Source organism: Gorilla gorilla, chromosome 20 (genome assembly GCF_029281585.2).
Source record: "Gorilla gorilla gorilla isolate KB3781 chromosome 20, NHGRI_mGorGor1-v2.1_pri, whole genome shotgun sequence".
Classification (NCBI taxonomy): Eukaryota; Metazoa; Chordata; class Mammalia; order Primates; family Hominidae; genus Gorilla; species Gorilla gorilla.
Window position 1 is genome coordinate 56,485,478 of NC_073244.2, and position 14,873 is coordinate 56,500,350.

The following is a 14,873-nucleotide window of genomic DNA, read 5'->3' on the forward strand; positions in this document are numbered from 1 at the left end:
AAGCATACTAGGATCATCCAGGCCTCCCTCCCCAGCCCTGGAGCTGGGACCCTCAAAGCAGGGACATAGAAGGACTTGGAGTGAGCCACCCACCAACTCCAGGGTGAAGGAGATTGTGAGTTCAGAAAAGCCCCCTTTTGGCTGGTTGTGGTGGCTCATGCCTGGAAACCCAGCACTTTGGGAAGCCAAGGTGAGCAGATCACTTGAGGTCAGGACTTCGAGACCAGCCTGGCCAACATGGTGAAACCCTGTCTCTACTAAAAATACAAAACTTAGCTGGGCATGGTGGCACATGCCTGTAATCCCAGCTACTCGGGAAGCTGAGGTGGGAGAATCTCTTGGACCCCGGAGGCAGAGATTGCAGTGAGCCAAGATCGTGCCACTGTACTCTAGCCTGGGCGACAGAGCAAGACTCCATCTCAAAAAAAAAAAGAAAAGCCCCTTTTCTCCCCAAGAGGCCAATAATCAGTATTCTAGAGCAGCTCCATCCCATGGAGATAGGATGTGAGCCAGAGAAGGCATTAAAATTTTTCCAATAGAAAAAGACTAAAGAGTAAAAAGGTAAAGAGAGGCCAGGCACGGTGGCTCATGCCTGCAGTCCCAGCACTTTGGGAGGCCAAAGTCAGAGGATCGCTTGAGCCCAGGAGTTTGAGGCCAGCCCTGGCAACATAGGGAGACCTCATCTCTACAAAAAAAATTTTTTTTAATTTTATTTATTTTATTTCATTTTATTTATTTATTATTATTTTTTTTTGAGATGGAGTCTTGCTCTGTTGCCCAGGCTGGAGTACAGTGGTGCAATCTCGGCTCACTGCAAGCTCTGCCTCCCGAGTTCACGCCATTCTCCTGCCTCAGCCTCCTGAGTAGCTGGGACTACAGGCGCCCGCCACCACGCCCGGCTAATGGTTTTTTTGTATTTTTAGTAGAGACCGGGTTTCACCGTGTTAGCCAGGATGGTCTCGATCTCCTGACCTCGTAATCCACCCGCCTCGGCCTCCCAAAGCACTGGGATTACAGGCATGAGCCAGCGCGCCTGGCCTATTTTATTTTTTATTTTTTTGAGACAGAGTTTCACTCTTGTTGCCCAGGCTGGAGTGCAGTGGCATGATCTTGGCTCGCCACAGCCTCCACCTCCCAGGTTCAAGCAATTCTGCCTCAGCCTCCCGAGTAGCTGGGATTACAGGCATGTGTCACCACGCCCAGCTAATTTTGTATTTATAGTAGAGATAGGGTTTCTCCATGTTGGTCAGGCTGGTCTCGAACTCCCGACCTCAGGGGACCCACCTGCCTTGGCCTCCCAAAGTGTTGGGATTACAGGCATGAGCCAAAAAATTTTTTTAAATTAGCCAGATATGGTGGTGCGCAACCTGTAGTGTCCTCCGACTCAGGAGGCTCAGGTAGAAGGATCATTTGAGTCCAGGAGGTCAAGGCTGCAGTGAGCTGTGATCAGGTCACTGCACTTCAGCCTGAGCAACAAAGCGAGACCCTGTCTCAAAAAGAAATATAAATAAAATAATAAAAAGGTAAGGCCAGGGCCGTGATGGCTCATACCTGTAATCCCAGCACTTTGGGAGGCCAAGGCTAGAGGATTGCTTGAGCCTAGGAGTTCGAGACCAGCCTGGGCAACATGGCAAAACCCCCCCCTAATAAAAATACAAAAATTAGCCAGGCATGGTGGCACATGCCTGTAATCCCAGCTACTCGGGAGCCTGAGGTAGGAGGATCACCCAAGCCCAGGAGGTTGAGGCTGCAGTGATCACACCACTGCACTCTAGCCTGGATAACAAAAGGAGACCCTGTCTCACAAATAAATAAATAAAAAGGTAAAGAAAAACCATGAGATTAATATCAATAATAGTTTAATTGAGCTCAACATATTCTCGTTTCAACATATGATCAGTATAAAAAGTGAGATATTTTACATTTTTTTTCCCCTTGTGTCAGTTTTCAGAATCTAGTGTGTGTGACTGGGCACGGTGGCTCACGTCTGTAATCCCAGCACTTTGGGAGGTTGAGGCAGGTGGATCACTTGAGGCCAGGAGTTTGAGACCAGCCTGGCCAACATAATGAAACTCCAGCTATACTAAAAATACAAAAATTAGGCGGGCATGGTGGCTAATGCTTGTAATTCCATCTACTCGGGAGGCTGAGGCAGGAGAATCACTTGAACCCAGAAGGCAGAGGTTACAGTGAGCTGAAATCGTGCCATTGCACTCTAGTCTGGGCGACAGAGCGAGACTATGTCAAAAAAAAAAAAAAAAGGGGGTCTAGCATGTGTTTTATATCATAGCACTTCTTGGTTTGGACCAGCCATATTTGCAGTGCCCAGTAGCTGCATGTGGTCAGCAACCCTGATACTGGATGGTGCATCCGGTCTGGATGCCTCCAAGCTGCAGAATGTGTTCTTTGCCTGAGCCAAAGCCTCTCTCCCCTGTGCCTCCCCCTCCACTAGGCAGCGCTGCCCTCTGGGGCTCTCCCTTCCCTGGACAGTCTCTGTCAGGTGTGGACACGATTGGGGCATGTCCCCCTGGAATTTTCTCCAAGTCAACCCTTGAGTGTTGGTTTCTCCCCCTGGACACAGGAGGAAGATCCCCAATGATTTAATAATCATAGAAATGATGAGGATTGGCCAGGTGGCTCAAGCCTGTAGTCCCAGCAATTCGAGAGGCCGAGGCAGGTGGATCACTTGAGGTTAGAATTTGAGACCAGCCTGGCCAACATGGTTAAACTCCATCTCTACTAAAAATACAAAAATTGCTGGTCATGGTGGTGGATGCCTGTAATCCCGGCTACTCGGGAGGCTGAGGCAGGAGAATTGCTTGAACCTAGGAGGCAGAGGTTACAGTGAGCTGAAGTCGTGCCACTGCTCTCTAGCCTGGGCAACAGAGTGAGACTCCATCTCAAAAAAAAAAAAAAAAAATGAGGATGACGTTTCTGCTAATAAGCAGTAGGCCCTGGGCCAAGAAGTGGTGAGGCTTTTCTTCCTTCTTTAGGGAAGTGACATCACTCACCAGCATCCCTTAGCTTGTAGGATTCAGAGCCAAGATTGCCCCCAGAGCCCCCGCTGTTGGCCAGGTCTCTTTCCCCTTTCCCTGTCTCTCCCTGGCCCCAGGGGGCAGGATAGATAGTTGAGGGAGGGCAGACTGAGTTTTCCTTCATAGCATAAGGAAGAGCTGAAAAGTCCCTGGGCTCAGTGGCTCACACCTGTCATCCCAGCACTTTGGGAGACTGAGGTGGGCAGATCACGAGGCCAGGAGATTGAGACCAGCCTGGGCAACATGGTGACACCCTGTCTCTCTAAAAATACAAAATTAGCCAGGCGTGGTGGTGCACGCCTGTAGTCCCAGCTACCCAGGAGGCTGAGGTGGGAGAATAGCTGGAACCTGGGGGTCGGAGGTTGCAGTGAGCCAAGATCACACCACTGCACTGCAGCTTGGATGACAGAGCGAGACTCTGTCTCAAAAAAAAAAAAAAGAAAGAAAGAAAAAAGAAAAATACTTAGCTTCTTTTTGGGCCAGGTGCGGCAGCTCACACCTGTAATCCCAGCACTTTGGGAGGCCAAGGTGGGCAGATCACGAGGTCAGGATTGAGACAATCCTGGCTAACACAGTGAAACCCTGTCTTTACTAAAAATACAAAAAATTAGCAGAGCGTGGTGGCACACGCCTGTAATCCCAGCCACTTGGGAGGCTGAGGCAGGAGAATTGCTTGAACCCAGGAGGCGGAGGTTGCAGTAAGCCGAGATTGTGCCACTGCACTCTAGCCTGGGTGACAGAGCGAGACTCTGTCTCCAGAAAAAAAAACAGAAACATCCCCAGGCCAGGGCAGAGGTTGGGAGATGGAGCGTGGGCACGCACAAGCCCTTTCCTCCCCGGCAGCATTCGGGACAACATGGCAGGGGGCCTGTGGCCAACCGGGCCTCTGCGAGAGGAAGTGAGGCCAACTCCTGGCTGGGGATTCACAGCCTCAAAGTGTTTCTCATCTTGGTTTCTCATGTTGGTGGCTTCAGGCCTTTTTTGGAACTGTCTGCTGCCTCTTTATAGTCATGTATTCAACTGGTCATCACCGAGCCTGTGCAGGCGCCCCATGTGTGTTCAAACAGGCCCTGCCCCTACTTGCATTTCCGCACAGAGTTTGCAGACTGGTTGCAGGGACAGACAGCAGGCAGGTAAACCACTGGCTAAGTGGTTTTGGATAGTGGTGAAATGTTGTGAAGGAAACAAGCTGGCAGGAGAATGACTACATAGGCTCATTCAGTGGGGTGGCCAGGGAAGCCCTGTGGAAGAAGGACATTCTGCCAGGGACTTGAATGCCACTGAGGAGCCAGGCCATGAAGATTGTGCCAGGGCATGGGTTCCTGGGACACGGGGCAGCACGCCTGAAGGCCCCGGGTTGGCATGTTTGAGAAGTGGAAGGTGGTGAGGGTTGAGAGGTCACCGGGGCTACGGTGAGTGTCTGGGGTTCCAAAGCTGTGGGATGCCATGATCAGTCACTTGTTTGTATTTATTTGTTTGTTTTTTTCTTTTTCTTTTTGAAACGGAGTTTCGCTCTTCTTGCCCAGGCTGGAGTGCAACAGCGCGATCTCAGCTTCCTGTAACCTCCACCTCCCTAGTTCAAGCGATTCTTCTGCCTCAGCCTTCCGAGTAGCTGGGATTACAGGCACCCGCCACCACATCCGGCTGATTTTTGTATTTTTATTAGAGACGGGGGTTTCACCATGCTGGCCAGGCTGGTCTCTAACTCCTGACCTCAGGGGATCTGCCCGCCCCAGCCTCCCAAAGTGCTGGGATTACAGTGCCCTACTGAGCTGGGGTTTCTGCCTGGGGCATTTGGTGATGGTGGCGTCCCCATGATCATGAGGAATTGGGATTGGTTGAGATTTGGGGAGGCAGTTCTGGCATTCCAGGTCACATTGATCTCAGCAGGTGAGTGCAAGGTGGATGCCAGGAGACCGTGAGCCGTTGCTGGTGGGCAGGGGTCCGGGCTCTGGAGGCTGCAGGTGCCGGCAGGTCTCACGTCCCCTCCTTTCCCACCTCCCAACCACAGTGATCAACAAATACAAGCGCAGACGATTTCAGAAAACTAAGAACCTGCTGACAGGAGAGACAGAAGCGGACCCAGAAATGATCAAGGTAAACGGGCAGGGTTGTCAGGGCCTATAGGGACCAAGCCAGGCCATTCACAGCTCATCCCAGACCACTGGGGCTGTCATCTGTCACCACCACTGAACCACCGTGCCGGCTCAGTCACGCCACCTCCCCTCCCTGAGCACTGGGCTCCTCCTCTGGGAAATGGGGTCAGGAGGCAGCTGTCTTTCAGGGAGTGAGGAGGATCCCAGACAAGGTTACCTGAGCCTCTCGCCAGCCTGGGAGGGGTCTACATCACAGTCCCATTCTCACATGAGGACACTTGCTCAGGCTCACAGCCAGGAAGTGGCAGGCCAGGGACTCTCACCCACACAGCCAGGCCCCAGAGCCCAAGCTCAGCCTGGCTCCAAGCACACACACGAGAATATGGCTTTAGTAGGAACTGCAGGATTAATAGTTGCTGTCACTCCTGGTGGGCTGGGGAGCCGGGCAGTTAATCTGTGGTTAACCTGCAGTGGGCACTAAGAGACTTCCTCTCTCTGATGGTGGTCCTGTGTGGGGGGGGTGGTCCCTGCTCATGGAGGTGAGGCCACCGTGCAAGAGTGTGTGGAGCCTGCTGTCATGAGGCTGGGCTTCGCAGCCTGGCCTAGGATGCCAGCCCTGCCTCTACCTCTACCTCGGTTTTCTACATGTGGGGTGGGAGGATCCTGTCGGTGGCCGGAAGGGTCCTGGGTGGCGGAATCTCTAAGCCTACGGAGGAGAGCCCTCTGCCAGCAGTTGCTGTGGTGGCTGATATTCTGCTGCCAGGGTTGTCAGGGGAGATGGCTCATGCCTGTTTTCCCAGCATTTTGGGAGGCCGAAGCAGAAGGATCACTTGAGCCCGGAAGTTCAAGATCAGCCCAGGCAGCATAGTGAGACCCCATCTCTTCCAAAAAAGAGAAAAAAGAAAGAAAGAAAAGAAGCTGTCCATGGTGGCTCACGCCTCTAATCCCAGCACTTTGGGAGGCTGAGGTGGGAGGATCGTGCTTGAGCCCAGGAATTCGAGACCAGCTTGGGCAGCATAGTGAGACCCCATCTCAAAAAAAAAAGAAAGCAAAGATTAAGATTTTCACGGGAACCCTGGGGAGGAAGTGTACAGAGAGTGATAGTCCCTGAGCACCTCCACCTGCCTCTGAGGTCCTTCCCCCCATGTTGCCTCAGAGAGCTGAGGACTATGGGCCTGTGGAGGTGATCTCCCATTGGCACCCCAACATCACCATCAACATCGTGGACGACCACACGCCGTGGGTGAAGGGCAGTGTGCCCCCTCCCCTGGATCAATGTAAGCTCCCCAGCCCTGCCAGCTGCCTGCAGAGCCTCTGAGAGGGTGCTCGGGGTCCATCTCCTTGTCTTCTCCTGGCCCTGTCCCCCTGAGAGAGCTTTCCAGAGCTCCACCCTCCCAAGCTCCCACCCTGTCCTATCCCCTTCCCATGTCCTCTCCCTCTCCCACACCACCACCCCAGGGGACCCCAGGACTGACTTCCACACGCCAGCATCGGTCCGCAATCAAGTGCCATCCAGCCCACAAACTGTTTTCAAAAAATGTCTATCACTTGCCAGCTTTTGAAATTGAGGCAGTATCACTTAAAAGCACAATTTCTGGCTTATTTTATAAAACTGGGTTACATGGTCACCCACGGGGCAGCCGTGGGCTGGAGCTCCGCCACAGCTGCCCCCTTCAGTGGGGACCTGCCTGACCTTTGCCCCAGTCCCCTCTGCTGAGGTCAAGGCGCCCTTTAGCTCCTCATGGTGTGGCCTAGAAATGTCCCCTGTCCTCCAGTCTCTGTAGAGGGGCCCTGTTGGGTCTCTCCAGACATCTGAGGCCTGCGGGTACCCTGGCCTCCTGCCCGGGCCAAACGGTGCCCCTGCCCCACGTGCTGCAGATGTGAAGTTTGACGCCGTGAGCGGTGACTACTATCCCATCATCTACTTCAATGACTACTGGAACCTGCAGAAGGACTACTACCCCATCAACGAGAGCCTGGCCAGCCTGCCGCTCCGCGTCTCCTTCTGCCCGCTCTCGCTTTGGCGCTGGCAGCTCTATGCTGCCCAGAGCACCAAGTCGCCCTGGAACTTCCTGGGCGATGAGTTGTACGAGCAGTCAGATGAGGAGCAGGACTCGGTGAAGGTGAGTGTGGCCGGGGTGGGCAGGACTTCCCGGTGCCTTCCTGGGCGCAAGAGGCCAAGAGGAAGTGCGCCAGGCCTGGGCTGTGGGACCTCCCGCCTGGTGCTCCTCTGCCCACAGTTTCACAACCTCCCAGGTCCCTTCTCCACAGTGAAAGGAAGTGGGCACCCAGCCCTCCAGCCCTAGATGACTGGGGGTCCTCTCCCCAGGCTGTTCTGTTGGACCCTTTGGGTCCAGACCCGTCCCTTCCTCCTTCTGTCCCAGACCTTGTGTCCCTGGCCCTGGCTCCAAATCTGTGTCTCTGCCATCTCACTGGGTCCTGAAATGTCAGCCTGTGTCTGTGGCGTGAGGCTCGGCTTTGCCTCCTGGGCTGTCGTCACTGTTGGGTCTCTGCTCCTGGCTCCCAGTGTCCCTTCACCCACTCCCTGCAGCACTCCCTTGGCCTCTGCCTCTTCCCCTAGTGCCATCTCCCCGTCTCTTCTGTCTTTGTGAGTCACCCTCCTCTCTCTCCCCATCTGCCCATCTCTGACCCAGTCTCCTCCTGGCTGGCCCACCTTCAACCTCCCTCTACAGGCGGCCCCAGGGGCAGCCCTCGGGACAAAAGCTAGTGAAGGTGCTCCTGGGTGGGGACAGGCTGTGCTCACAAGTGTCCCCTGCAGGTGGCCCTGCTGGAGACCAACCCCTACCTGCTGGCGCTCACCATCATCGTGTCTATCGTTCACAGTGTCTTCGAGTTCCTGGCCTTCAAGAATGGTAGGAACGGGACCCCAGGGCTAGTGAGAGTCTTTGCAGGGTGGGGGACGGGACCTGCCCCCTTCCTCCTCCCCTCCCTCCCCACATGTCCTCCCCCTGCCTGGGGTCTCTCAGCCCCACTCTCCAGAGGCCTAGTGAGCTGGGGAGGGGCAGTGGCCCCAAAACTCCCAACCCAGAAATTCCCACCCACTGGGTGTGGAGCTGAGGGAGGGGCTGGCCCGCTGGTGGGGCAGAGGCCAGGCCAATACTGCCAGGAAGCAGGGCTGGGGAACTCCAGAGCCAAGAGCAGGGAAGCCCCGGAGCTGCTCCCGCCACCCTGCCCGGCAGGCTGCCTGCTGCGGGAGGCCGCTTAGGGCTGAGTGGACGGGGCCTGCCTTAGTGGGAAGGAGGAGCACTGTCCCCCAAAGGTCCCTAGGTTCTAAGGCTGACCATACTGATGGCCAGCGTTTGAGGAGAAGCAGCCACATGCCAGGCACTGTCCTGGGTACCCTCCCCAGTAGCTCCTTGAGCCCTATGGGAGCCAGAGGCTCAGGGATGTCACTTGCCCAGTCACACAATTCCTAAGGGGCAGATGGTTCCAGCCCCAACTCTCATCTTCTAGGCCCTGCAGGCCACTTCTTCCTTGCCCAGAGCACCCCAGTCTGAAGGAGTGGCCTGCGGCCCTGTAGCTCCCGCAGGCGGCAAGAGGAATGAGTAGTAGTATTCCTGGTATTAAGATGCTATTGCCGGCCTGGCGGTGGCTCTCGCCTGTAATCCCAGCACTTTGGGAGGCCAAGGTGGTAGGATCGCCCAAGCCCAGGAGTTTGAGACCAGCCTGGGCAACAAAGCGAGATTCGTTTCTACACAATTTTTTTTAAGAATTAGCTGGGCATGGCAGCGCGTGCCTATGGTCTCAGCTACTTGGGAGGCTTGGGCCTGAAAGGTCAAGGCTGCCGTGAGCCATGATCACACCACTGAACTCCAGCCTAGGCAACAGAGTGAGACCCTGTTCCAAAAAAAAGGACGCTCTTGCCATTATTGAGAGCTACCATCTGGAAGAATGCAGTGTCATACGGGCACAGGAGCTGGTGCCGACCCCAGCCAGCCATCTACCAGCTGTCGCTGGGAGACGGGACCCTTCTGCCTGGGAGCTGGCTTGGCTGGGGTCCAGTGAGAAATGAGGCACAAGAAGGCTGTCCTCCCCAGTGTCATGCAGCAGGGGGCGCAGGCCTCACTTGGCACCAGTGCTGTGTGGCCTCCCTGGTCTAAGGAGAGGCTTGGGCCCAACTGCTCCGAGAACCCACCAGAACCTTGTCTCCAGACCCATTCTTCTCAGTTGGGACAGGGGTCAGTCTGATGGGCAGGGGTGGGTGGGGTGAGGCTGTGGAGTGTGCCAGAGCTCTGGGATGTGGGGGAGCTCTGGGATGGGGTAGGGTGCAGATGGACCAGAATTCACAGCCCTCACTCCCTGAGTGCAGAGCTGGCCCTGACTCTGCAGGACTGCAGACCTGGCTCCACCACTGTGCTACAGACGTGGTGGCTCAGCCTCCTGTGGCTGCGGTTAGATGCTCAGCCGGGCAGGGTCAAGAGAGGGGTGTCCATGGTGAGACCAGGGCTCAGAGAGGAGCACGCCGACATGGATCCTTGGCAGCATCTAGGAGCACTGGAAGGAGCTCCAGACTGCAGCCCAGGGCCCTTGTCAGTTTCCTGAGCATGTCTGTGAGCCAGTTCCTTCCCGGTGTCAGGGCAGGGGCCTGGAGGAGGTGGTCTTGACGTGCATGCCACAGATCTTCCTTCCCAGGGAGGGCGGGCTGGCACCATGGTGCGGCACAGACCCTGTGTCCCTTCAGATTCTGCCATGCCAGGCTGTTTGGCCTCAGGGAAGCAGCTTCCCTGACCAGTCCTTAGCACCTGGCACGTGGTGAGCCCTGTCCATGGCACCAGTCACCGTCACCATCTGTCAAGGGACTGCACCTTGGGGTGCTGGGTGCTGACATCCTATGGGAGGGCTCCAGGGGTGCCGCCTGTCTGGTGCTCTGGGGGCCACCCAATGAATGAGAGAGGCTTTCTGGGAGAGAGGGGTCTCGTTCAGCACCCCTCCTGAGGACCCAGCCCCACCCCAGGGTGTGAGGATGCAGGCCAAGGGGACCTGAGGGAGCTGCAGTAGGGTCTCAGCACCTCCTCAGCCTCCTGGTTCCCCCCTACCCCCTGCGTACAGATATCCAGTTCTGGAACAGCCGGCAGTCCCTGGAGGGCCTGTCCGTGCGCTCCGTCTTCTTCGGCGTTTTTCAGTCATTCGTGGTCCTCCTCTACATCCTGGACAACGAGACCAACTTCGTGGTCCAGGTCAGCGTCTTCATTGGGGTCCTCATCGACCTCTGGAAGATCACCAAGGTCATGGACGTCCGGGTAAGGCTGGGGCGCCATGCTGTCTCGGGAGCTGCAGGGGTTGGGAGGGGGTAGGGTGGCCCAGCTGGACCCTGGAGCTGGCCCCCGGGGGATTCCCAGCAAGTGCCTCACTCCCAGGACTGAGGGGATTTTCTCACCAGGGGATTTTTTGGGTCACACATGGGGCAGGGGAACTGGGAACGGTGGGGAAGGGCAGGGGCTGGTTCTGGCTTGTGGGGTGGGAGCCAGCGTAGCAACTGACCATGGCACCCACCTCATCCACAGCTGGACCGAGAGCACAGGGTGGCAGGAATCTTCCCCCGCCTATCCTTCAAGGACAAGTCCACGTATATCGAGTCCTCGACCAAAGTGTATGATGACGTGAGTGTCCTGCACAGTGGGCCCCTGGGGGTGGTCTCCAGGTACCCACGTATCCCTGAGGCACCCGGGGCCGGCCATCTGTCTGCTGGACCCATGCTTTACAGCCTGTGCCACATCCTCTGTGTCCCCCATCTGCCATAACTGCTTCCTGGGCGAGTCCAGAGTCCCCAGGGCTACCTGGAAATTCCCCCTGCCCGGCCTGCCAGACCAGGTGTGGTGGGTGAGGGCGGGGAGCAGGGCTGCCAGGCAGGGCTGAGGAGCTGGCTGACAGCCCCACCCTGTGGCCCCACAGATGGCATTCCGATACCTGTCCTGGATCCTCTTCCCGCTCCTGGGCTGCTATGCCGTCTACAGTCTTCTGTACCTGGAGCACAAGGGCTGGTACTCCTGGGTGCTCAGCATGCTCTACGGCTTCCTGCTGACCTTCGGTGAGCAGTCCGGCCGCCCCAGGAGAGAGCAGGCCCCATGCTGGGCAGGGCTCACAGCCCCAGTGTAGGAGACAGACCCATCCCCAGACAGGGACAACCTAGGGTGGGCAGAGCTGGGATATAGGGAGGCCCGAGGGCACACATGGCCCCATCTGGGGTCAGAGAGGACTTCAGGGAGGACATGAACAGTACGCTTCAGTCCTCATTCACAGGGGGCCTTTGTGTCTTGGGAACAAGTAAACAAGTAGGGCCAGGTGCAGTGGCTCACACCTGTTATCCCAATGCTTTGGGAGGCTGAGGCAGGAGGATCACTTGAGCCCAGGAATTCGTGACCAGCCTGGGCAACTTGGCAAGACCCAATCTCTACAAAAAAACACAGAAATTATTGGGGAATGGTGGTGCGTGCCTGTAGTCCCAGCTACCTGGGAGGCTGAGGTGGGAGGATCCCTTGAGTCCAGGAGGTTGAAGCTACAGTGAGCCATGATTACGCCACTGCACTCCAGCCTGGGTGACAGAGTGAGACCCTGTCTCAAAAAACAAAAGACCAGGTGAATCACAGCCAATAGTGAGTACTGTGAAGGGCAGAGTGGTGGGAGGATGCACATTAATAGGGGTCCAGGGTCCCCTCTGAGGACAGGACATTTAAACCGAGGCCTCAGATATCCAGGGAGAGAGCTGTGCAGATGTAACAGAAGGCCCCACCAGTGCAGAGGCCGCTGGTAGCGTGTGCCCAGGTGTAGGAAGTGGTAGAGTGTGCCCAGGTGTAGGAAGTGGTGAGGGGGCTGGTATGGCCAGTGCAGAGTGCACAGGGGAGAGGTGGGAGAGGCCGTCCCTCTGCTCATGGGTGCTCTCACTGCAGGCTTCATCACCATGACGCCCCAGCTCTTCATCAACTACAAGCTCAAGTCTGTGGCCCACCTTCCCTGGCGCATGCTCACCTACAAGGCCCTCAACACATTCATCGACGACCTGTTCGCCTTTGTCATCAAGATGCCCGTTATGTACCGGATCGGCTGCCTGCGGGACGGTGAGGCCCGGTGGGCAGGTGGGGGTTCCCACCGGAACAGGGCCCTGAGGCAGTCTTTAGGGCCCAGGTCTGAGGGGGTGCCACGGCCCCAGATGGGGTGCTCAGTCTGAGGGGGCTCGGCCCTGCCCTTGCATCACGCCCTCTCCACCCAGGCCCACCTGGCTGTGGACGGGCCAGCCCGACCTCACACTGCCTCCCACCCCTCTCCAGATGTGGTTTTCTTCATCTACCTCTACCAACGGTGGATCTACCGCGTCGACCCCACCCGAGTCAACGAGTTTGGCATGAGTGGAGAAGACCCCACAGCTGCCGCCCCCGTGGCCGAGGTTCCCACAGCAGCAGGGGCCCTCACGCCCACACCTGCACTCACCACGACCACCGCCACCAGGGAGGAGGCCTCCACGTCCCTGCCCACCAAGCCCACCCAGGGGGCCAGCTCTGCCAGCGAGCCCCAGGAAGCCCCTCCAAAGCCAGCAGAGGACAAGAAAAAGGATTAGTCGAAACTGGTCCTCACCTACTCCGGCTCCTGGCGACCACTACCCCTGCGTCCCGGCCCCCTCGCCTCCCCTCCCTGTCGCCCTTTCCCTGGACAGATCAGGCCGGGGCGGTGGGAGGCCCGCCTCAGGTCAGGGCCCAGCGTGTGACGTAGGGGCCGGGGCAGGCCAGGGCTTGTTTGTGGAGGCGCCGTCTGTCCCTCTGTCCCTCTGTGTTTCCAGCCATCTCGCCCTGCCAGCCCAGCACCACTGGGAATCATCGTGAAGCCGATGCAGCGTTGCCGAGGGGGTGGGTTGGGCGGGGGCGGGGCCGGGCCCCCCTACGGGATGCCCATGGCCGTTCATCATCTTGTCCCTCGTCCCCCTACCACACTCCCCCTCCCAGACCACCGCCCTTTAACACAGTCTGGATTTAATAAATTCATATGGGTGTTTAACTTAAACTCAGCACTGCCCCTCCTCCTCGTGCCTTCCTTCCTCTGTTGCCTTGGAGAACAGCTTCAAACAGGGATGAGGTGGCTTTCCTGGGTCCGGGAGAGTGACCTGCAGGGTACGGGACGTGTAAAGGTGGGGATTGTGACCTTGTGTCAAGAGCCATACCTGGCCGGGCGCGGTGGCTCACGCCTATAATCCCAACACTTTGGGAGGCTGAAGTGGATGGATCACTTGAGGTCAGGAGTTTGGGACCAGCCTGGCCAACATAGTGAAACCGTGTCTCTACTAAAAATACCAAAATTAATTGGGAATGCTGGCAGGCATCTGTAATCACAGATACTCGAGAGGCTGAGGCAGGAGAATCATTTGAACTCGGGAGGCAGAGGTTGCAGTGAGCCCAGATCACACACTGCACTCCAGCCTGGGCAACAGAGCAAGATTCCATCTCAAAAAAAAAAAAAAAAAAAAAAAAGCCATACCCGCCAGGCCAGGCCTCTTCCTCACTTCTCGCCCTCCCACCAGCCCTCTGAGATTTCATTAACTGGCCTCATTTCAGATTGCTGGGGAAGCTGCTTGCAGGGAGCTCGCTGCTCTATACCCTTTCCTGCCAGCTGCCCCTGCTGGGCGCAGGCTGGAGCCTCCCATGTGCCCGCTGAATGTCTCCTAACCCGACACCACCAGGCAGGGCCAAGTACAGCTTTCAGCCGGGTCGCCATGAGCACCTGCCACCCTGAGGCCTCAGCACAGCAGTTGGGGCACGCTAAATGTGTGCCCTTGGCTTTTTGCGCTGATACCCACTCACTCCCAATTTTGGGGAGCATGTGGGTGAAGGCTCAGCCGGCCTGAGTGGCACCTGGCTGGCTGGCTGTAGCACTCTGTGAGTGTTGGGGTTCACATCCCCGGGGCTGCCTGTGCTGACAACAGAGGTGGCATGAGTTGGACTTCCCATCCCAGCCCCTGGTGCTGGGACTCTTCGCCCACTGGATAGGTGAGCTGAGTGAGGCCTCTGTGTTCTGAGGGGTGGGAACCCTACATTCCCAGGTTTACTGTTTTGGGGGGTGGTCTCAGCAACGCTTCTGGGATAGGGGGCCCAACGCTGAGGACCACACCAGGTTCCTTCAGGCTCCAGCTGCCACCCCGTATTGCAGAGCCAGTCAGGGGATCCATGAGGCCCCAGGGAGACGATGGCACCCTCAGAGCCCCACACCACAGGTCCACAGGCCATGGCAGTCTCCCATCCCTCAAGGCAGCCATGGGTCTCCATTACCCGCCCCCCAACTCTATACCATTCCATGGATCCCCGGTGCCCTAGGAGGAACCCCAGGCTCTGCACCATGGCCTGACTGACAGGCTCCTAGGAACCCCAGAGGTACAGGGCTCTGCAGCCCCTTGAGACTGGTGGGCTCTCCAGCCACCTGGACTCCCTGGTCTCGTCACCCCTGGCTCTTCCTCCTCTCACAGTTCCACGCCCAAGCCTTTGACAAGGCCCATCAGCTACCCCCACAACTCCCTGGGGGTCTCACCTCTTCATTGGGACCACCTGCTCCACCTGCTCCATGCCCCTCCTTACCCTGTGGTGGTCTTGCTCAGTGTTCCGTCTGGTCCCCTGTCCCGGTCCTGCCCTCCCCACATCCCATTCACACTCTAGCTAGCAGCTAGAGGAAACTCTTTTTTTTCTTTGAGACAGAGTCTTGCTCTGTTGCCCAGGCTGTAGTGTAGTGGTAGGATCTCAGCTCA

The 14,873-nt window shown here is 57.0% G+C and overlaps 1 protein-coding gene across 2 annotated transcripts in view; it reads left to right on the top strand.

Moving 5' to 3' along the window:
• CLPTM1 (CLPTM1 regulator of GABA type A receptor forward trafficking) overlaps window positions 1-13,148 on the top strand; it is a 35,715-nt gene extending 22,567 nt beyond the window's left edge. For both annotated transcript variants that reach the window (XM_055369710.2, XM_004060938.5), the window contains exons 6-14: window positions 5,047-5,132; window positions 6,288-6,408; window positions 7,010-7,254; window positions 7,911-8,004; window positions 10,202-10,392; window positions 10,657-10,752; window positions 11,045-11,180; window positions 12,040-12,207; window positions 12,418-13,148. In XM_055369710.2, coding sequence (XP_055225685.1) covers window positions 5,047-5,132; window positions 6,288-6,408; window positions 7,010-7,254; window positions 7,911-8,004; window positions 10,202-10,392; window positions 10,657-10,752; window positions 11,045-11,180; window positions 12,040-12,207; window positions 12,418-12,704 — 1,424 coding nt within the window. In that variant the 3' untranslated portion in view covers window positions 12,705-13,148. The remainder of the gene's footprint in view (window positions 1-5,046; window positions 5,133-6,287; window positions 6,409-7,009; window positions 7,255-7,910; window positions 8,005-10,201; window positions 10,393-10,656; window positions 10,753-11,044; window positions 11,181-12,039; window positions 12,208-12,417) is intronic.
• The last annotated feature ends 1,725 nt before the right edge of the window (window positions 13,149-14,873 follow it).